This window comes from Semicossyphus pulcher, unplaced genomic scaffold, assembly GCF_022749685.1.
Source record: "Semicossyphus pulcher isolate SPU_LCO1_2020_fin unplaced genomic scaffold, fSemPul1.0.p SCAF_17, whole genome shotgun sequence".
NCBI classification, from domain to species: domain Eukaryota; kingdom Metazoa; phylum Chordata; class Actinopteri; order Labriformes; family Labridae; genus Semicossyphus; species Semicossyphus pulcher.
The window spans coordinates 16715724-16737729 of NW_027211681.1; the positions used below are offsets into that span (position 1 = coordinate 16715724).

The following is a 22006-nucleotide window of genomic DNA, read 5'->3' on the forward strand; positions in this document are numbered from 1 at the left end:
TATCTTACAGGTCCATTGATTCAAACAAAGAATGAACCCTCTGAAAAATAACATTTGGGAGTGATTATATGGAAAACAATTCATTTGAATTAATGGTTATTGTGACCTGGCGAGTCCTCTGGTCAGTGCACAGCAACTGTACATGAAAACATGTAAAAAATATAATAAGTCTACAGGCAGGCATCAGCTGCCCTTCCAAGTTTCTTAGCTATTTATTATGGAGCATAGCTAACTCCCATGTGCTAAGTTGTTATATAATTTGTTGGTGGTTGTGAACAGTACTCTTTGGTGAATATTTAACACACGGTGTTTATGCCTCATTAACATCTTGCCAGGGACTGTGGCTCATTTAGCCAAATGTTTCTTTGTGTTGATCAGAAATAAAATAAATAAATACATCAGTCAAATGAATAAATAATAAAGTCAGCAAAAACGTACGTTTAAACTAAGCTTTTCTTTTAGTAATGGTTCTATTCGAATTCGTTCTAGAAAACTTGTGAAAACACTTAAAAAAAAATGTGTTTCACAATTGTATGGTTACAATAAGGGACAATAATGATATTACTTAAGTACAAGGTTTTTGTGTCTTCAAATTCCTTTGAATTTTCCCTTTAAGAAAGACCTAAAATCTGAGAGATGTCACCGTAGCTTAGTCATATCATTTTTAAATTGCTCTCTAGAAAGAAGGTCTTTATCCAACACTACATGAAGATGTTTCCGCTGAAATCAAATGATCTGTTTATCTGTGTGGAGATGTGAAAAGGTGGAATGAAAGCGTGGCCCAACAGGAACAAGGAAGCAAGGCGAGGAGAGTACAAAATGATGTTTTTTGGTGGTTTTGTTATGTATCATGCTAGCTCGTTATTCAAGTAAGATGGTGTAACATACAGAAGGCTTAAAGGTCCAGATTAGGCTGTCCGATTAGACGACGATCATCCTCTTTTCTTTCCACAAAAGAAAATACTGATAGCTAAAGGTCCAGCAAGCCATGATAGCGTACGAGTATGTACATTCATAAGTGTTGCCCAATGTTATCTCTCATTCTGTCATGATGAAATGGTGGGTCACATGTAAAAATGTGCTAATATAAAGTGAGGTAATGTGAAAACTGTCTGCAGGTAGTATTTCACAGTGAAACACCACTGTCAGAAAATATTACTTCTTACTTTAGCGACTCGTATTAGTAAATAAAGTTTTAGCTATGGGATCCAAATCGCTACAGCCAACTACTTGAAACATTTACCCCTACATTTGATGATCCTTCAATGATTGACTCAAACAGGGGAGTGTGCACATGTGTGTGTTATATAATGGAGTCACAGGTGGCGGCAGGACATAATGGAAACAATGACTGGAAATGAGAACCCAAGTTAAATTCCACTGGCTCCAAGGACAGAGTCTGTGGGTCTGTGCTTCATCAGTGTGCAAGTCAACAGGAATGTGAGAGGAAACAGATCCAGTTGAGTTTTGGATCCCACTGAGTCTTGTTCAATACAAAATTACAGAAAAGGTAATAAAGGAGGAGGTGACTGACAAGGACCACAACAGACCTAAGATAAAATTATTTGACTTCAAACTGTAAGAGAACTAAAATTAACAGTCAGCATCATCACTGGAGTCTGAGACTACATCCACACTAAGCCAGCTGAATTGAAAAAACATATTTTTATTTCTTACCCTAAATCCACATCACGCTAAAGTTTCAATCACTAAAAAACAGAGTTGTAGTTTGATAATGATGAACTACATGTTAGAATTTCAAAGTTCAATTTACACTGTAAAACATGCGATAACTTTTCTTATGCTTGTCTTTTTCATTTCAGGTTTAGCGAACAGAAAGTGCTGCTCCCTTTAATTTATATTTAAAAATAGTTGAACAGGTGCTTTTCAGCAAAGATTTTCAGAGTGGATAAAACTGAAAAACCAGCCTCTTTAAGTTAACCTATCACATCCTTTAATGTGGATTCGGGAGGTTAAGTGAGAAGGTATTCGCTGTCACCTTTGACCCTGCAATAACTGAGTTTTGAGGTCACTTGAGCCCCTTTCCCACTGGTAAAAACCCGCTAGCACCCGGCTATTTTGCCTCGTAGGAAAGGTTAAAATCGGCATTCAGACCCGGGTCAAATGACTCTGCAGTAGACCCGGGTAATCATCGCCTCGGCACCGATCGGCAATGATGGGAACACAAAACCCGGATCGACTCGCTAATCTCCGCCCCCTTTCCGGCGCGATGCTATGACGCGCATTGAAGTTCCGGCCACTGTTGTGTAAATACAGAAGAACAACATTCAACGGTGAATTTGTCCTTTGTTTCATGTAACATGCAGCAACACTGGCAAGACAGCGAGGTGAGAAAGCTGCTTCTGATCTGAGGGGAAGTTTGTTGTTCGCCCCCGGTTTCCAGCGTGTTTGTGACGTCAGATGGTAACGCAGCAGAAAACTGACCGACAGGAGTGTACTCCACTGACATCTGGAAAAGAGACAATCGGCATTTATTAGCGGGTCAACGTGCTATTTTTTGTGGGAAAGGTGGTGTTGACTGAAACAAGTTGTAAACACAGCATTGTACTTTCATTCATATACAGCACATTCAGCAACATTACCATTCTTCTTTTTAGTTGTGCTTCTGGCTACTTGGTGAATGTAAGTCAATATTCCATCTCTTTAAACTCTTTTTTGGTCCCTACCACTACCTAGGAAAAACATATCTTTCACTATTAAATGTTGCACAAAGTCTGTAAGATAGTTGCTAACTGTGTCCGCCTGCTGTTTGGTCCTGAGAAGGTGATGTATGGATAGTTTTGGAACTTGCTGCTCATGAAAATGGGGTTTAACTAACTGTGAAACTGGTCATCTAAGTAATTTAAGTGTTCTTGACTGTGAGGCAGTTTTGTTGTTTCTGACTGAGGACAAAGAACTAAAACTGACGCCTGTTTCCTATTGGTCGGTGTGTGTTTTTGTGTGGAGATTGTTGAGAAAACTGCTAACTGAGAGAATACTAGACTGAATGCGTGTCTTTTTCAAATAAGCCGGCTTAATGTGGATGTATCCAAACAAAACTTCTCAATTATACCTGTAAACATTATCATGCGATAAGCGCTTCATGCCATAAAGAGATCCCATGCTTGGGGCATCAAATTCATCAATTAAAAACCGTGTCCCCCTCCAACAAGACAATCCCCATTCAGTTTTATGTCCTCAAGTTGTTTCTTCAGTTTGATATGATGACAGATTCAGCATCATTACAGTAAGTTTGACAGCCAAGGGAATCAGTGTACATGAAAAACAACAACCATGTTTATAATACTACTGATAATCTTGGCACAAAGACTTGTTGACATATTTATATTGGCTGGCTTGACAAGTGCAGTGTGTGTACAGTGTGTGCACACCGCCAGAATCTGGCTGCTACTGCCAGCTGTATTTAGCCTCAGTGTGAACATTGATATAAACGTCTCCTTCCTGACAGGCAGAGAGGTGTGACTACCAACGTGTTGAGTGGTGATAACTTGTACATCAGCAGCAGTTTCAGTAGGGCAGTGGGTGACATCACTTCAAACTGCTTGTGGCAAGCTATGATTGTCAAATGTGAGGACAGAAATATCTACCGTGTGTGTGTGTGTGTGTGGTTATTTCCTCTCAACAGCAATATTCAGTTGGTAAAATTGTAGTTAGAAACATGGTTCTCACAAAACAGTAAGAGAAACAGAGACATTTAGAAATTACAGCATAACGTGTGCATACATATTCCGACTCCATAATGTCACATGACCACATGAACTTAAAGGCCTATGCTTCAAGTATTCATGCTATAGTAAGTCTGAAGTTGAAAATTGCTGGTGGGACTTCACACCAACTGTTTTAGAAAGAGCTGATATAGGCTTTATACGTGCTGTGTAACCATCACATCAGTAAAACTTACTTATACAATATTTTGGCAGTGATCTCACACCAAGAAATCAAACATACCGCACGTGGTTTTTTTTAAATTAAAGCTGCAATCTGGCGTTAAAGAGGCCCTGCTGCTCGTGTGCTAACATTGTGTCCAGCAGCATTTTTAGGTAGCCAGAGTGAGGAGAGACCAATTCTGCCTTCTCAGTACTGTGAAGGGCTGAAACATCTCAGCGGTTATTGTATGTGTATTAAAGGTTTGACAGAAACGGGGGCCGCCGCAATGTGAGAGCTGTGATTGGCTGTGAGGTCACCATGGCAGTCAAACCAACAAAATGGTGAGGTGAAACTGCTAGAAAAACGAGCAAGCAAAATGTCCACAGATGAAGTAAAGACTGAACTGGGTGTTTTTGTGCTGCTATGTTCTATTGCTCGTCTGTCCATCTTCGGAGAAGTCACTTTCCTCCAGTGGAGGCCAATCACGTGGCATTTCTTTCGGGACCCACTTGGCCTGCTCTCATCCTCACTTTCTTGGTGATTCATGCCTTTCTCCCAGCTTCCATTGGCTCAGGATTTAGCTCCCCGACACTCCTGCTCCATGGACAGATCTACTTCAGACATGCCTACCTCTACGCCGGTGATGATGGAAGTGTCTGAATCACTGCTGATCGGAGGCTGGTGCTCGCCTGAGGTGGGAGAGAGGGAGGTAGTTAAGTCACTGAGGGTTGCAGTTAAACCAGTGTTTCTGTGCAGGGATTGAATCTAGTCAAGTCCATTGAAAAAAGGTTGATTTCTTAGATTTAACATCATTGTAACCTGACCTTGCAATAGTTGATATATTTTGGCCATATGGGGGCTGAAGAAAGAAGTCATGGGCACAGCATATCATCACCTTTTGAGTTTATATTGTCAACGTATTAGCTAACATTTGCTTGTATCCAGCATTTATCCAGCAATTAAGGAGCAACATTACCATGTGGAGTAGTGTAGAGTAGTTTTTTTGCACTACGGCTACGGTAAACAGCTGACTATGGCAAGAATGATAGCTGCAGAACCATTAACGACAGCGCTCATTATTCATGCTAAAGACGCAACCCACTCAGCCATCCATCACTGCCAACCCACAGCAGCAGAAATCCTGACAGATCGGCTTGTTCATCTCATGCTAACCGCCTGTCAGTGACATCCGTTAGCTCAATAGTGGCGTGACATACGACAAATTGCATCTGATTTACATCCTAATTAGTCCTGAGGAGAATACCTGCTTGTGGCAAGTTAATCTGCTGCTTGTCAAGAACACAAAAGTACACATACGTCTTTGTGTTAGCAGCTTCTTTGGAGTCACTTAAGGACCAATTTGAAAGTATTACATCACAGTGACGATGATTTAAAAAAATTACAATATTATTCATTTTCACTATTTAGCTGAATAACTTCTTGACTTATATTTTTGCCTCAAGGTAGTGCTAACACATGAAAAAAATCAATTCCTGTGCTTTGAGGCAGTATGGAGGCCCACATTCACATGATGCTGGAGCTTAAACGTACTACTATGGATGCAAATAGCAGCTATTTCTCAGTTAATCAATTAACCATTTTTCTCTTTAGAATGAAAAATGGTCAAAAAAGGACAATTAAATTTCCCAGACTCCAAAGAAATGTATTCAAATATTTTTTCCCCATTAATAAACAGTCCAAATTCTAGAAGATATTCAGTTTACTTTAATATAAGACAGAAAAGTAGTAAATATTGACATTTGGGAAGCTGGAGCTGCAAATGAAACAGTAACAACATATCAAATAATGGTCTGATTGTTCCTGCTCTACTTATTACTATATAAAAACTTATCCATCAACATTTAGTATGTCATACAATCAATTAATATAACTTATTTCTGCCAACAGTTTTTGTCTGTCATGCCTTCATTTGGGTTGTCTCAGATTTAAATTTCAGGTTTCTTTATATTGTTGTTGTTTTTTTTTTACACATACTTTAGAATTAATAAGTAATATGACTTATAAATACACGGTTAAACAATATTATAAAGAAAGTCTTGGTAACGCTTTATATTAAGGCCCTTGTAATAAGCATTAGTTAATAGGTAACAAGAACCTTATAAGTCCCTATAAGATGCTTATTAACATTAAATATATGTAAATAAGACTATATAAGTGCATAATAAAGGGTTTATTAACCTAAAATAAGGCACTGTTCTCGCTTTAGATGCAGTAGCTGCAAAAAAGCATGATTAACTGTTAGGAAGTGAATAGTTAATTGCTAATTACTCCATAATAAAATATGTATTAATCTCATTAGTAGTAGTAAAGGCCACTTAACAATGGCATAATAGGTAAGACTCAATGAATGAGATTATAATGCTATTATAAACAAGTATAAGACACTTCCAACTGTTAGTCCATCACTATTGGTTGTCATGAGTCTCTTCATACTGTCCCTGTTTCTGCAGATACTGTTTGTGCCCGGCAGCAGAGAGTGTAGGAGCCAGTCTGACGTGCGCAGAAGCAGGAGTTTGGCACAGGTTACTCAGACACTTCATCTTCTCTGCACCGTTCCGCCCTGCTCCTCCAGTTCTTCAAATAAAAGTTTAATTATAAACCCTGTGCTGACAGTAACCAGACCTCTGAGTGGTCAAAAAACAGCGGGAACAACAATAAAAACCACCGAGAAGAGTAATTACATCAAGCTGGATACACCAGAGGCAATTTGTAAAATTTCCACAGCAGACCTGCAACATCCATTAATGGCCTGCTGAATTTGTTGTGTCATTGATTTACTGATTATCTTGAGAGCTTTATCTTCCTATCTTATTTTCCCCCAATTATTCTTTTATACTATTTAAATATAACAATTTAAGTAATAAATACAATATAAAAACCTGTTTACTCCTCCTTCCAGGCACTTTTAAAGCCTTTTAAAACCCTTACACGTGTCTGAGCATGTGCATGCGCTCACATGTTGATGTGCTGATAGCTTGCAGATGTTTAACAGCTGTTTGTTACAATAACAGCCTAAAGGTGTTTGAAAAAGGTGCTTAAATGTACAACATGCTATAACCTTACACTGTTTCTGTGTATATGGGTTAGGCTGTGACATCCTGGAAAGGGAACACTATTCTTACCATCACGTATTGCCCAGGAGGATCTGAATTGGGGAACAACCACCAGGTGGCTGTTGGCCTGGTTTGGGCCTCAGCAATAAACAGTTCAACATAAGGGGTATAAATCCAGAACATTGTTAGAAAGCTGTTTTCCTCTGGGAGACAAAAAAAACCTTTTTTGTAATATTTTGTAATGTCTCAAACTTTTTTCACGCAAATCAGGCCAAAGGGTGTGGCTTCACTGAAAGAAAGACAGAGATAAATACTGTGGCTGTGCTGCAAAAAAACCCCATTTTACTGACTGAATATACTCTATATTAAAAATGCCTGTGCTTACTGCTGGCGATGACGTAGCTCTCCTCCCCTGCCTGAGGGGCTGTCTCTGGGTGGAGCTGCTGTAGGCCTATCGCTCTCCCGGCTGGATCCTGAACCACCGAGCTCTCGTTAATGGTGACTTCACTCGCTCCACTTATGGCGTTGGTGGGTTGACCCCCGACAGATGTCTCATAGTCTGGAGGGACCTCGTCCGAACAGTCTGCGTTGAGCTGAAACATGAAAAACAAGTCTTTATAGAGGCAATGCACAAGTATTCATTATTTTTATGTTTCTTTACTTTAGGGGGAGATTAGTCCTGATATAATAAATTAATGCAGTCACTTACTGGGATTCCCAAGGCTTTGAGGATGTTCATTTTACACATGGGACACGTCCGGTGGTCTTGTAGCCACGGATCTACACAGTGCTTATGAAAGACATGTCTGACCACACACACACAAAAAACATTTAAAAACAAATGATTAAATATTGAACTGTGCAGATTGGTAGCTTTGTTGGTGCTGTTAGTTTTTTAGTTACAACAAAGCAAACAAACCTTACCTGCATGGTAATATCCTTACAACATCATTGGGCTTATAGCCTTCGATGCAAACTGCACAGTTGTCAAACTCCGACTCAGTCTCCTTAAACGCACAACAAAGAACAGACGGAAATATTTTAAATGCAAATTGACGAACCAATGAATTCTCAAATATTGCTTTATAACAAACAAGGGAGTACAGTACGCTTCACATAAGAGTTAACTCATTTTTAAAGTCATTAATGTACTCAATGTAGAGCAAAACATGTTTAAAAGAGATGGTTCTCAACTGGTGGGTTAGGACCCAAAAGTGGCTCGCGGAGGTGTTTTCAGTGGGTCACGGATGTGTGCTTGAAATAAAAAATTCTTTGCTGCCCTTTTATTTTGAAGGACATGTGTTTCCTATGACATGCGTGCAGCAGTAGTGTAGTTTATTCGCACACCATTTATCAACTAATTGGGCAATATCAGCTACATTTACATTCTTGAAACTCGATGAGCCCTACAGTAGTTGGACTCATGTTGCATTTCTTCAGTTTATTTCTGTGGAAAAAAGGCTGCTAATTGAATGAAATGTAGGGGGAATTCTGCAGCCTGCTTGTCATTTTGGTTGACTATTATACTGTTGTGTTTGTCATGTTTCTTCCGTCTCAGGTCCAAACTGCACAGATTTTAATGAAATAAATTAAAGTGGTTAGAGATTTTGAGTCATGATTCGTCATTAAGGAAGTGGTGGTGGGTCCTGCGGCTAGACCAGTTGAGAACCACTGGTTTAAAGTTTAATGTATTTTTGCAGTGTGAGGAACATCACTTACCTTGTCTCCTTTCTTAATGGTGCGGACTTGCAGCTTACTGATTGCCTTTTTGGCAGCATCTCCCAAACGCCTCTGCAGACATAACAAACTATATTAATGACACAGCCTTTGGGTTTTTAATAATGGTTGACAAGTGGCAAGTATTTTTTGGTCTTTAAATATAAAGAAAAATCTGCTTTGCTAGAGTAAATCACAAGCCTACATGTTCAGGTGAATTTACCTCAATATGCAGGCTGGGGACTCTTCTAATTAGTTTGTTAACATTTGTTTTACTGTATATGAACAGAACAGAGCCAACACTGTCTGCTGTGTGTTAAGCAAATGGAACAGATTATAAAACGCCATCACTGTTGGAAAGCCAGTCAGCCGCAACGACAAGAAACCAATGTCTCAAAATAGATCCAGGGGCCAATTGAACACCAGTTAGTTTTAATAAAACGGGAAATTTAAAGTCACAGTCATTACACAAAGTACGCAACTCCAACTCTAAATGGAATTTAAAATCCTGCTGGGATGACAGGAGGGTGTAAAGGGAGCTGGTTGCTATGGAAACAACAAGGTTTGAGAATTGATTTGCTGCAAACTGACAAAGTGTCTCTTTAACACTGTGTCTTGTAACTCTCTTACTTGGAAAGTCATTTATTGGACAAGTGTTTTCTGATGAATTCAGGTTAAATGTATTAAAGTGATAAGTCTTTCAAGTCTGTTTTTAGGGCTTTGAACACTTTAAGAAACTTAAATCCTTAAAGAAATATTTTCCAGTTTCTTATATTAAGAGCAAATTTTGGCAAATTATTACACAAGTAAAAATAAATGGCGGCAGATTTACAACTGACAGTTGGCAAAATGTGTAACTTATGATGATTCCTGGATGACTGAGACCTACACAGATTTAGGTTGAGTTTTGCAGCAGTTATCAAACACACCTTCTTGCTTCATCTCTTCACCTTACTGGGCTGCCTGCATAATAAACTGAAAACAGGTTTGTTCGATGTGGCTGACATCTTTGTACAACATAAATCAACATAATTCAAATTGAAAACGCAAACAGTGGTTGTCATGGCACTGGCTGCTATCATAACAGTCAAGACAGTGAGCTGTTATCACAGACGTCACAAGAGCGTCAGAGGCGGCCATTCAGAATAAAGAGATGGCAATAGAGAGTATTTGCTCAGTTGGTTCAAAGGGCCACAGAGCTGAGTGGGTTGATGGTTCACTGGTTTGCCACGACTCTGTTTCGGCCAGCTGTCAGGCTAATTCTGGCCTCTCCGCACAGCCTCACAGAGAAACCAGATGGAAAAATGCACGAGTGAGATCACAGCTTACAGCAGTGTCAGTATAAATACACCAGCTCATAGAGTTATAGACAGTGGCATACCTGGTTGCGGTCTCGTGCGTTAGCGTAGCGGAACCTCTGGATGTAGTAGAAGACGAGCCAGGCGAGAGAGATGATCATGAGAACGATGAAGGAGATGGAGACAAACACCACCGACGTTCTGCTCACGTACTTCTGCAGGTTGCGGGTGCCTATGGTTATGTGCAACGTGACTATGATGTGCTGCTCCAGCAAGGCCACAATCTCACGACCTTTAGGCTCTGGGATCATGATGGCTACCAAATCGCCTGTACCTGCATGCACACAACACAACAGTTGAAGTAAATAAAAGTATAGCAAAGAAATATAGTATTTAAACTCAGCATTAAACTGTAAGAAAGCTATGAAATAGCATTTATTGAGATTGAGATTTACAGATTTACATTTACAGAATTAAACAAAACAGCTTAATTTAAATACATGATGCGTACAGCTGCAGTGATAATGATGTGTTTGGTACATTTAATCGGAAAAAACAAGACATTTGAAGACTACTTTGTGAAATTAAAACAGGTATATTTTTTAGGCAAAAAAGTACATTAATCAATAATGAAAATAATAGAAAGTTGCAAATGTTGTAATGTCAAAAGGTTAAAACAAATAGAGAATTTTTTCTTGCTTTTTTTGTAATTAGGCAAAACTGGAGAAAGGCAATCAATCAATCCCAATAAAAACAACCACAACACAAATCTATAGGGCATCAAACATAACTAAAACTTGCAACATCCTTACCACACTAATGCCAGAATGTCCCTACAACATAAAGAAATGGTTCCTTAATAATTATAGAATTGTAAAAATCTATTAGCTTTATGAACAGTAAGTTGCCAGGCTTTCAACATCGATCACTGGCATGTATAATGAATTAGGCTTTAAAAAGGTAGCAGGTGTGAAATAGAGGAACTGCTGGAAACCTGCTGGGAGATTAGACAGGACAGAGCCACTAAAGCCTCACTCTTCATGTCAGAGGCTGCTGCAGGACACCTCCTGTTCCTCTGCACGTCGTGCACCATGAAGGCTTTCGTGATTTAGCGTCACTGAGCATCTTCGAACGTGAAAGACGTCAAGGAAAAAACTGAGTTTATGCAAAGGGGGTTTCCATGATAGAAAAAGACTTGCTCCTAGCGTTAGCATTAGCTAAGACTGTGCTCCTTCTCATCCTCTCAGCTAATTCCTCTCAACAGTTCAGTGTCCTGAGGTCAAAGATAAGCTGCAGCTGCCTCTAAAGCTACAGACATCAAGCTCTCAACAGAAATGCCATTGCATGAGCGATTTCTCTACTTTTTATGACTAAGAATTTTCACAGTGACACAATGTTAACTGAGACTATTATGGATTTTCCTACTGTCAATTTTGTGCTTATTAAATTAATATTTTTCTATATTTGCCAGTATGGTCACAAAGAAGGAACACATGTTCATCACAGTTTCCCAAAGCCCAACGACAAGCATTCAACTGTCTTGTTTTGTCCAAGCGAAAGTCCACAACTTAAAGATATTCAGGTTACAACGCTGCATGTAGCACAGGTGACAACAGAAGTTTCCCTGTGAAGCTGAAAAGTGAACTCGCCAAGACACGTTCTTTCAATGTGCCTCATGAATTTATGAAGTTGACTGTCCTTCAGCAGTGCTGGAAAAAGAGCTCAAATGTATTTGTTTGGTGTGATAACAAACGTGTCTGAGCCAAGTTTACATTTTTTGACACTTGGTTCCTGCAGCTACTAAATTGCAGAATAGTTTTTTCTAAATGTTGTGTATGTGCAGGCAAATTGTTTGGCTTAATTTGCCTGTCTTGCATCTATTTGCATGTGTTGTCTTAAGTTGCATTACTGAGCCAAGACACTGGTCCACCTTATATCAGCTGAATTTGAATTTATTTCATTTGAGTAGGGACGATGCAATTTAACATAGTTCCAGTACGCAGCACGAGACTGATGTGTTGCACAGAGAGTTTATAGCTTTCGCTAATTTTCAACTCTTGCAGTCCGTATCATAAAAAAACAACAACAACATAGAACTACAGATTTGAAAGTACAGTTAAAAATATATGCTATACTATAACAACACACAAATACTATACAATAATAAATAAGTAATCTAAAGTACAATAAGCTAAAAATGAGTACAGCCCTGGTTTGCTTTGAACCAGCATTTAACCTTTGATGTGAAAGATTTTACATCAGGGATTCATTTGATGTCTGTTGGTAATGTGTTCCAGAGCTGACAGCCCTTTATGGAGACGGCTGATTGTCCAAAAATTATTATTGGCTGATACATATACATATATATATATATATATATATTTTTTTTTTTTTTCAAACAGATGCACACTGTCAGGATAGGGACAGTCCTCATTTGCCATCATGCCTGCTGCCGTGCGCTGACTGAGTAGTTTGTTAAGTTGTTAAGTTTGCCCTTTCATGTCCCAAAATGCAAATGATTGTTAGTGTTTGTAATGTGTCTGTTCAGAACACAAGTTCTGCATATGGTATATGTTGATAACTGTTATTTTTGTGCTGGTTTATTGTTGTAACCACGAGTGAGGTGGCTGTTACATTTCTTGACTCCAGCTGTCTTTTATATGAAGAGCTGTGGCTCTGGCCCACGTGTTGACGTATGAGTACAGCACCCTCCGTTATAATGACATTGCCTTACACTTCTCCAGGCAATCTTTGATTTGTATTCTGCAAGAATTCATATATTAATATCGGAGCATCATGGGAGATGTAATCACAGATACCGATATATATGCAATGTGCGAATATCGGCAGATAAAATCGGCTGACCGAAAACAGGCTCTTCTTTACAGTTTGCAGTTAGGATAAACATGACATGCAGGAGGGTTCAAAGAAGTTGCATTACAACAAATATCAGTTGATATGATGTCACCAGATTTCTAACTCTCAAATATTGACATCGGTACCTGTTTCCAGCATCCATCTGCGTCATTCTGCATAGTTTATTTAAAGGTGCCTGTAATAAAGGAATGACATATGGGCCAGAAAGCTGAAAATAACAAGTATCCACTCTCTCATGTGTACAGCTGTACGTTGATTCCAGGAAGTGCATCAGCAGCCTGACAAACTCTTACATCATATTCCTTCTGTTGCCTGTTTGTGACTGCATGGAGTCCCACCGGCTCCCTGTGGTGCTTCTCTCCCTCTATCAGTCACCAGAAACAGAGGCTTTATTCAACCTGCCATCACCAAGAGCACCTGCCAAATACACAGTGCTGCGACAAAGCCTTTAGCGATGCACAGAGATCTGCACCCAGATATTTCAAAATATATTCTAGGATTATTCTGACAAAGCCCAAATAAGACTGACAGAATAGATGTTTTTGTTTTCCAGAGGAGTTGAAGGCTTTGAATCAAACTGATACGCTACATTTTCAGGGTAAAAGCTGAAGTGCATTACTCTGTCAAGCTCGTAAATCCCTTTATGTAACAGGTTTGTTGTAAAATCTGCACAGCTGCTGCATTTTAAATGTCCAGCTCGGACAAATCAGAATAAAATCATGTTTTGAAACGGTTTCAGAAATGTGGAAGAATAAGCACAGGCATCTATGAGTGTCTTGGCCCAAAAGTCTTTGGAGAACTAGAACCTAGAAATGTACCTGTAGCTGTTTTTCAGGATAACGTTACAATAAAGCAAAAAATATTTGAGCAAGCGCTGCATTTTCAAGTTTTTATAGTTAGGTAGAAATACGTACAAAGCAAATTGTGTGTAGCATCTGCAAATACAGCCATCTCACCCACCCACCACAGCCAAACAGTCATCCAGCTGGCAGTATTCCCACTCTTAGCACTGAGGTTTATCCTTGCATTACAGCGGCTGCTCCCTCAAAATGAGTTTATGTCGGTTGGAGCTTCTAAAGCAAACGCTGCTACAAACAATGACAGAGAGGAAACAAAAGCTTGTGTTTGGACAGCAAACAGATGGCACCGCGCGGCTGAACACAGGCCAAGAGCTGTCACACTTCTTCATTGAAGTTTCTGCCAATGTTTCTCTCACTTACATACAAACTTAAACAAGGTTAGGATTGTCAGAGTTTCTAAAGTTAATAGACTAAATAGTTTAGGGGATATAATAGCTGTGTTGATTTTTCAGGAGTCATGACAACTTAAATGCACAAATCTTTAATGTATTGCAAATCTCCCTAACATGTGTAACCTGTAAGACACACACACACTGACCGGGCTTTATTAAGCCTGACCATATGGTGTGTAAGGGAAAATCACTGGGATGTAACAAAAGCCTTTGTAAACACAAGACAAACCTGATCTCAACTCAAAAAGCAAATGATTTCAAGAATAAACCTGTTGCTTCCAGACTCTGTAGACTTTAACAAACGGCCTTGTATGGCATAACAGCCAACAGAAATGCGGAAGAACATAAACAAGGCATGTAAGATTTCCCTAAGCCTCGACTCTTATCTCCTTCTTCTGTTCACTGTGACGCAGTCTGAGCAGACAAAAATAGCTCCTTCTATAACAGGAGGTCTGAGACTGAGGCTGAACTTGTGAAAAGAGCTGTTATTTGAGACCCATTTGGCCACAATGTGGAAGCAAACAGGATATACGGCCTGGTGAATGGGTGAATTTAGTGGACACCAGTCTGTTTAGTGATGGGATTTCATTTCATTAGCAGAGCTTTGGTGTGCTGCAGAGTGGATAAACCTGAAACACAGATTGCCACAGAATTAGCTTGTTTAACTTCCTTACGCTAACCTTAACCTGACAGTTACACAAAGTATGCATGTAAGAGAAAGTTTGACATTTTGGGAGATGCGCTTGTGCACTTTTATCGCCAAGAGTCAAGTTCGACTACACTTCAGAATCAGAATACATTTTTCTTATATGTATACACTAAATACAGCTGATGCTAGCTTATCTTAAAACACTGAAAGCATGTGGAAACAGTTAGCCTGGTTCTTTGTCATCAGACTAGCTTATACCCCTTTCCCACCAAACTCAGCACATTGACAGGAGAGGTTTTTCAGACCCGCTAATAAATGCTGATTGTCTCCGTTGCCATTGCCAGTGGAGTATACTCCTGTCGGTCTCTTTTCTGCTGCGTCACCGTCTGACGTCACAAACACGCCAGAAACAGGAAACAGGGTTAGTAAACAGTGAAGATGTCTTTATTGTATCTATTACTCATTCAGCCTATTTATCAAACTCGCCACTGACACATTCGGAATGCTGTTTCAACGCTGCTCGGACAGAGACGGGCGGAATTTGTAGTTACTGGCAGAGCATAGCATCGCGCCGGAAAGGGGGCGGAGATTAGCGTGTCGACCCGGGTTTTGTGTTCCCATCGATGCCGATCGGAGCCCAGCCGATAATTACCCGGGTCTACTGCAGAGTCATTTGACCCGGGTCTGAATAGCCTTTCCCACTACACAAAAAAGCCGGATGTTAGTGGGTCTTTTGACCAGTGGGAAAAAGGGGCTCTAGTAACTTAGTGCTAATTAACTGATGTGTTCCATGTTAAGGTCGACGACAGTCTTGTATCTGTGTGGTAAACATGTAGCTGAGACCAGGCTTCAATTAGCATACCTTGGCTAAAATGACTGGTAACAAGGGGAAAGCTAGCCTGATTCTGTCCCATGGACAACTGTTTAGATTTGGTTTGTTTTATCCTTACTAAAACATAATTTCATTGACACAATTGTTTGGTTTTACCTCCCAGATTATTGGGGCTAAACTGTTGCCCAGCAAACAGCAGAGACTCCATGAAGTTAAGCTCTGAGGCAAAGGAAAAATATTTAACATAGCCTCCCATTTCACAGCTAAAAGTCACTTTTACGATTCGGTTTTTGTACAGATTAAACAAACAAGATGTGGTGGTATTAATGTTTTCTTAACCCTGAACGAGCTAGCTCTTGCCCCATTTGGAATAAACTAATCTGCAGTTAGCTTCAGCAACATATTACCCTACAGAAATTAGGTATCAGTGGTTTCAGTGTTCTCATCTAACCCCCAGCAAGACACCAAAGAAGCATGTTTTACAACTCATCTGGGAGATGAAATGTTGTTAAATATAGAAGTGCAGTCAGCGATAAGGTTCAGTGGAGCTTGACAGGAAAACCTTTACAGAGTAGATAAACACAGTGACACAGACCTGGCTTTATGGTCCGAGGTTGAACATGACTTTGACAACACTCAGCCTTATATACTTTAGTCTGGCCGTGAGAGGTTTCTGGCTCTGGCGACAGATGATTTTACAGCCTAGCCGTGTTTGCTCTGGACAGGGAAGTGCTGCCTCACATACATTTTTATCATCCTCATCTCTACCGGCTTTGCCATCACACCTCTCCTGGCTGCAATGTCTTCTCTTTAGGTGTTTTCCTTTTATGTCACAGCTCAAAGCATCAAGTCTTTAGAATAGCCTGGTGTCTTTATGGTTTGCTGCAGATAACCCAGTGATGTGCACTGGAGCGTTTGTTTGCTACTCCAAGAAGGACAGAGGATGTTTAATGGTCAAATACTGACAGTAGACACCAGAAAGCGACAGGCTGGTTGACTCTTTGCTTAGTTAAAAACAGCAATAAGACAATGAAAATATGTCTTTAAAAGTTAAAAAACTGTAAAAAACTAAACAACCACAGCCCTTCTTCTCTGAACATGAACCTCAGTTCCCCAGTCGTTTGTTCAGCCACCATCAATCTGCTGAACGGTGATGCTAATCCTTAGTGTAAGGGACCACATGTGCAATAAAAACACAAGTACTTTAAACCTTAGCACTTCTTATTCTCTAATTCTTTTGGGTGGCCATATTGTCAAAGTCAAATGTAAAGGGAATAACCTCTTGTATGTGTTTATGATCGTTAATGTGAAGCAACTGTCTAGCTTTATGTCAAACTCCTTTACGTGTTTTGTGATGTTTTTTATGTGAAGCGACAGACTGTTGCATGAAGCAAACCAAAGACAATGTTCCCCTCGGAAACAATACGTTTTACTCTACTTTACTAAAGGAATCACTTAAGTAAATTACAGATGTATTAGTAGCAAACTGCATTTAAACCTATAATGCTGGGGCACCAGTTTAGCTCAGAGGTTAAGGCGCACGCCCCAAGTGCAGAGGCTCGGTCCTCGACGCGGTGGCCCCGGGTTTCACCCCGACCCTCGGCCTTTAGCCGCATGTCATCCCCACATTTCCAACTCCATACACTGTCCTGGCAAACAAATGCAAAATTGCCCACAAAATAATCTTAAAATAAAAACCTATATTGCTTGATTTTTTTGCCACACTGAGGAGGCACAAAGCTCTCCAGCACAAGGATGACAAACAGTTTTTTCACACATTTGAATTGTAATGTAAGCATTGATTAGAAATTGTGTGTCTGGTCACCTGATAAAGGCAAGACTGGGTAAATATTTGGGTCTTCAGCTGCTAAATCATCCACTTTGATCACCAGCTAAACTGTGTAAAGAGAGGGACATTGTTGCTTGAACATGCAAGTAGCTTTCCAATGTATGCGATCCAACAAAACAAGTCTAAATTTGAGTAAAAGCTTAGGAGGATTTGCATTGTTTTTAGATAATCTGTGCATACTGGCGGGTGTCTTTGGCTTTTCTGAATAAAAAGGATCTTTTGGTTTGACTCACAGTCAAATGACCATTACGCTGTCAGGTGTTGAATGCTTTTTGTTTGAACATCTGTTTCTGTATGGACCCTTTGTCAGACAACCTTCGTGAATTGTGCAGTTGTCTAGCACAGGTGTAGTGATCTGCTCAGCCGTGCCTTTATGAAAACTAGCATCATGCTGCGAGCCTATTTCCAATGGAAATACAAGTCAAGTGGAAAACAAGGCTCTGCCAGCTGCCGTTCGCAGTCTTGAAGTCAGCTTAGGACAGAGTCGAGGGTTAAAACCAAGAGTTAAATTCTAATACTAAAAATGAATATAATTAACTGCTTAGAAAGGTTGAAGAAAATGGTGTATTCCAACTCCACAACAAATGTAGAGCCATTACTAAAGTATACAGAACAAAGGTACTCTATTCATGATAGCCTGCTCTGTTGGGAAATACAACAAAATATTAAAGAACCACAGGCGAGCAGAGCGTTAGTATGAGAAGAAAGAAACACTTTATAAAGCACAGCTGGCATCTGAGCCCCTGCGTCAGCAGCTATGTGTGATGATGAAGTGAGTATATAAAGAAAAACCTGATAAACTAGGATTGTAAGGATTATTGAAACAAAACAATACAAATTCCCCCCAAGATGATCAATAGGATAGCTGACATTCTTAACATCTCACAGTCATAAGGGTGTAAGTTTGGTTCCAGAAGAGGGGTTGTATCCCATATTTTGACCATGTAATGTTAGTACAAAAATTGCTGTTTAAACCTCTTTGTTGTTAATGCACCCACTTACAAATAAGTTAGGCCACCTGTATGTAACCTGAGTGGCAAATTTTAGGGTGAAAAACTGTCCACCCAGCACTGGAAACTCGAGTGAATTTTTATCATCTTTGATTTTCTCTCGTCTGGATTGTGGTAACAGGGAAAACCATAACAGCAAGGAAGACAAAAAAAGTGAGGAGCATTTCACCCTGAAGTCATGAGCAAGTACACTGTCCTCCTTTTATTGAAACAGCCTGTATAATTCATGAGAGGAGCAATCACCCCTTTACTTTGTAGTTTACCTAATTGTTTTCTTTGCCTAAGATGAAAAATTAACCCCTGAAAATCATGACTACATCTTTGTTTGTGACCTCTCTTACTTTCTCTCAGGTCACATCGACAAGAGGTACTTGGAGCTATTTAAACAGCAAAGTGTTTGTCCACTTATCTATGCATGAGCCTGCTCTGCCTCTGGCAAATAAAGAAAAGAAAAAGCCCTATAGGTGAAACTGCGGTCTGTGTTATCACGCCATTTTGTATGGATTATGTCATAGGTGTGTTGCTTATACAAGGTATATTGACACATGTCAGGTCTTAAATAAATGTGTGCCTTGGCGGCGTACTGACTGTGCCTTAAGTCAAAAGGGGGAGAAAAGCTCTGTCTTGAGGACTCATTTAGCTGTGAGGTTGCAGCCTGCGCTCGTCTGCTAAATGTTAAACTGAATGATTACATGTTGGTTTCATTATTCATGACTTCATAAAGGGGAGACTTTGGGTTTCACGCAGAGTGTGCTTTACAAATGTTTTCCCCTCTCTCCTTGGAACAGCTTGTGGCAGTTATTGATTAGTAATAAATCAAAAGCACTAATGGGGCACTAATGTTTTTTTATCTGTCTGCACAGTTACAGTTACAGCAGGTGAATTCCATCAGAGGAAACTAGACACATGATGCTGCAAATGAAAGGAAAAGTATTTGACATTGTTTTTGATCTTAGTGCTGGAAAAGTGACATTGACTGTCAGTATTTGTGAGTGCATTGATCTGCATTGTTTTAAAAGATAAAAGGAATGTCTTTGTGCATCACCTTGGCAGTTTTTCTTCCTCTCCACAAGAAGTTGACTATTTAGTATAAAAAATAGACAGTATGATGCAAAAAGTTTATTCACTGGGAATGCAAAATAAGCCCAGTAGAAGAAATTTCATTGCAATTGTGAAGTTGTGTGTTCAGAGTTTTATCCTCTGGTACACAGGAGTATTAAGCCTCAATACTTTATTTTTTAAAGATGATTTTTTTGGGCCATTTTAGCCTTTATTGATAGGACAGCTGAAGAGAGACAGGAAGTATTGGGAGAAGAGAGTGGGGGATGGCACGCAGGAAAGGGCTGAGGATGGGAGTCGAGCCTGAATATGGGGCACCTGCTCTACAGACTGAGCTAAACTGGCACCCCGATACTCTATTTTTTTTGCATTGACCAATGTTTATTGGCACCACCAAATATTCAGGGGTAACAAAAAGTAGCATAAACTGGGATAGCACTTGTTTTCAGGTCTGTAAGATGGTTAACTTATTCTTCAGTCAGGTAATTCTTGGTTGTAATAAAAAAAAATGCAGGCTCTCTTTGTGAAATGACAAAAATGTAACACAGAAAAACATCTTCAAATCTCTAAATTAATCTTAAATTGTATTGTATTGGTATCTGCACACAAAGTCAGGTATTACATTTTCATTTCTTTCTAACAAAATAAAAATCTAAATGAAATACAGTTTAGTAGGCTTAGGTAGTAGGCTGTGTCATAGTTGCATCCAAATTTAAATCAAAAAGGCCACACCTACATGCAGCGAATAATTAGTCCATGTATTTGGAAAGCCAGAGCACTTTCCTACTTCACCACAATACTAATTGATTGTTTCGCTGATTGCAAAGATCCAGAGAAGCTTTGGGACTTCAGCAGGGAGAATGAGAACCATTAATCTCAGCCAGAGGTGCCCAACACTAATGAAACAACAACTAAGTGACATTAGGAAGCTCCTATCGGGCCTCCATCATTTGACAGGACAGCAAGAAATATAGTAGAAAGGCTTCCGTGCAGGTTGACAGGTTGTTTCTTACCTGGATGGGGCATTGTTATGGTGTCGTTGGAACTGCTGGAGCCCACATTGTATATGACAACTGCAGAGGCGTTGTGGTTTGCAACGTTACGGATTTTCTCCCGGTATGTACAGTTCCCTGCAGCCACCAAAGCCACCCAGGCGGTGTTGTGAGAGACAGGCGGGAACCTGACGTTGGGGTCGCACGCCTGTCTGTCCTGCAGCACGGACGGCACCAGGACCAGACCTCTGGCTTCTTTCTTGGGGGAGTGTTCGCCATAGCGCCCGCACTCGGTTTTCTCCGTCTTGACCTCCGAAGTGACGGGGTCTAGGTAGGTTATGTTGACAAAAGCAGTGTACCACTCCTCTTTCTCTGCAACCGTGAAGTCCAGACACAGCAAGTGGACGAAACAGAATGACAGCAGCCACGTCGAGAGAGCCAGACTGCGGCAAGCTCGGATGAGGGACGGGGCCATTGTGCGGTTGGTTTGGGATGGAGCACGAGCTGCGGAGCTCCTAGAGTCGTCACAGGAAAGCTCGCGCCACGTCCCTCTTTTTACAGGAGGTGCCTGGTTAAAAAAGAGCTTTAAATATGCATTATAGCCGGAGCCAAACACCAGCCCCCATAGAGGAGGTGTCCTGGAAGTTTGTGAGCTACGTGCAGGAGTCCACCACACACCACCACCTGCAGGAAAAGACGGCGCTATGTGTTGTTGTTCACCCTCAGCTGTTTCCCGTCCTCGCTCAGGATTGGCTTACCGCTCATTAGCACGTGATCTGGGCGTGGACAAGGTGTCTGACGCCCTCTGGCACGCGTGTAAACCACAGCCAAAGCATTCATGTCAACTTTACGGTTTCCTCCAATTGCAATACAATGCATTTATTTGTGCAGAAAAAGCAAAAAATAAATACTTTTCATTTCGTTAGTTAAATTCAGACGAGATCTTTGGATCCTGGGGTTGCTATAGACTATTTCAGAGGAAATATGTGAAAGTATACATCAAAGTTAAATTAATACAAATAATAATTCAAGTATGCAATTCGTTTAATTACATTTTAAATAATGAATTAATAATTAAATTCTAAACTGCAATAACAGAATGTAGGCCTATTTTAAATTTCATTATGCATAATTCTCCTACTTAAGTGTCTTCCCTTTTATAGCCTATTCCATCCTACAATTTATTTTTCTTTTACATATAAAAAATATGCATTAAAAATGTGTTGCAACATCTCATAATAACCTCAAAGACACTTCTGTAGAAAGACACTTGAAATCAGCAAATTTTGGAATGAGCCAAGTAAAGACTGGGTACATTAGTAATCGGAGATATTGTAAAATAGCTCTAAAATCTCCATGAAAAAGACCATAATACAGTTTTTGGCAAGGCTGCTTGCCTCACTTCTTGTGCCTCAAGTTATTTTTGTGTATAGTAATTCGTGAATTAATACACCGAATAGGCTATATAACTATAACTTGCTTACATCTGGTGTAAGATAAGATAAATATA

General features: G+C 40.0%; 1 protein-coding gene across 1 annotated transcript; it reads right to left on the reverse strand.

Annotated features, from left to right (window-relative positions):
* Positions 1 to 931: 931 nt before the first annotated feature.
* Positions 932 to 20971, reverse strand: rnf150a (ring finger protein 150a). The gene is made up of 7 exons (XM_069666590.1): positions 20518 to 20971; positions 10060 to 10310; positions 8682 to 8753; positions 7887 to 7969; positions 7672 to 7768; positions 7348 to 7555; positions 932 to 4577 (listed from the first exon to the last, which is right to left on the reverse strand). The coding sequence occupies exons 1-7, from the start codon at positions 20969 to 20971 to the stop codon at positions 4459 to 4461; spliced, it is 1284 nt and encodes a 427-aa protein (XP_069522691.1). The 3' UTR covers positions 932 to 4458.
* Between the last annotated feature and the right edge of the window lie 1035 nt (positions 20972 to 22006).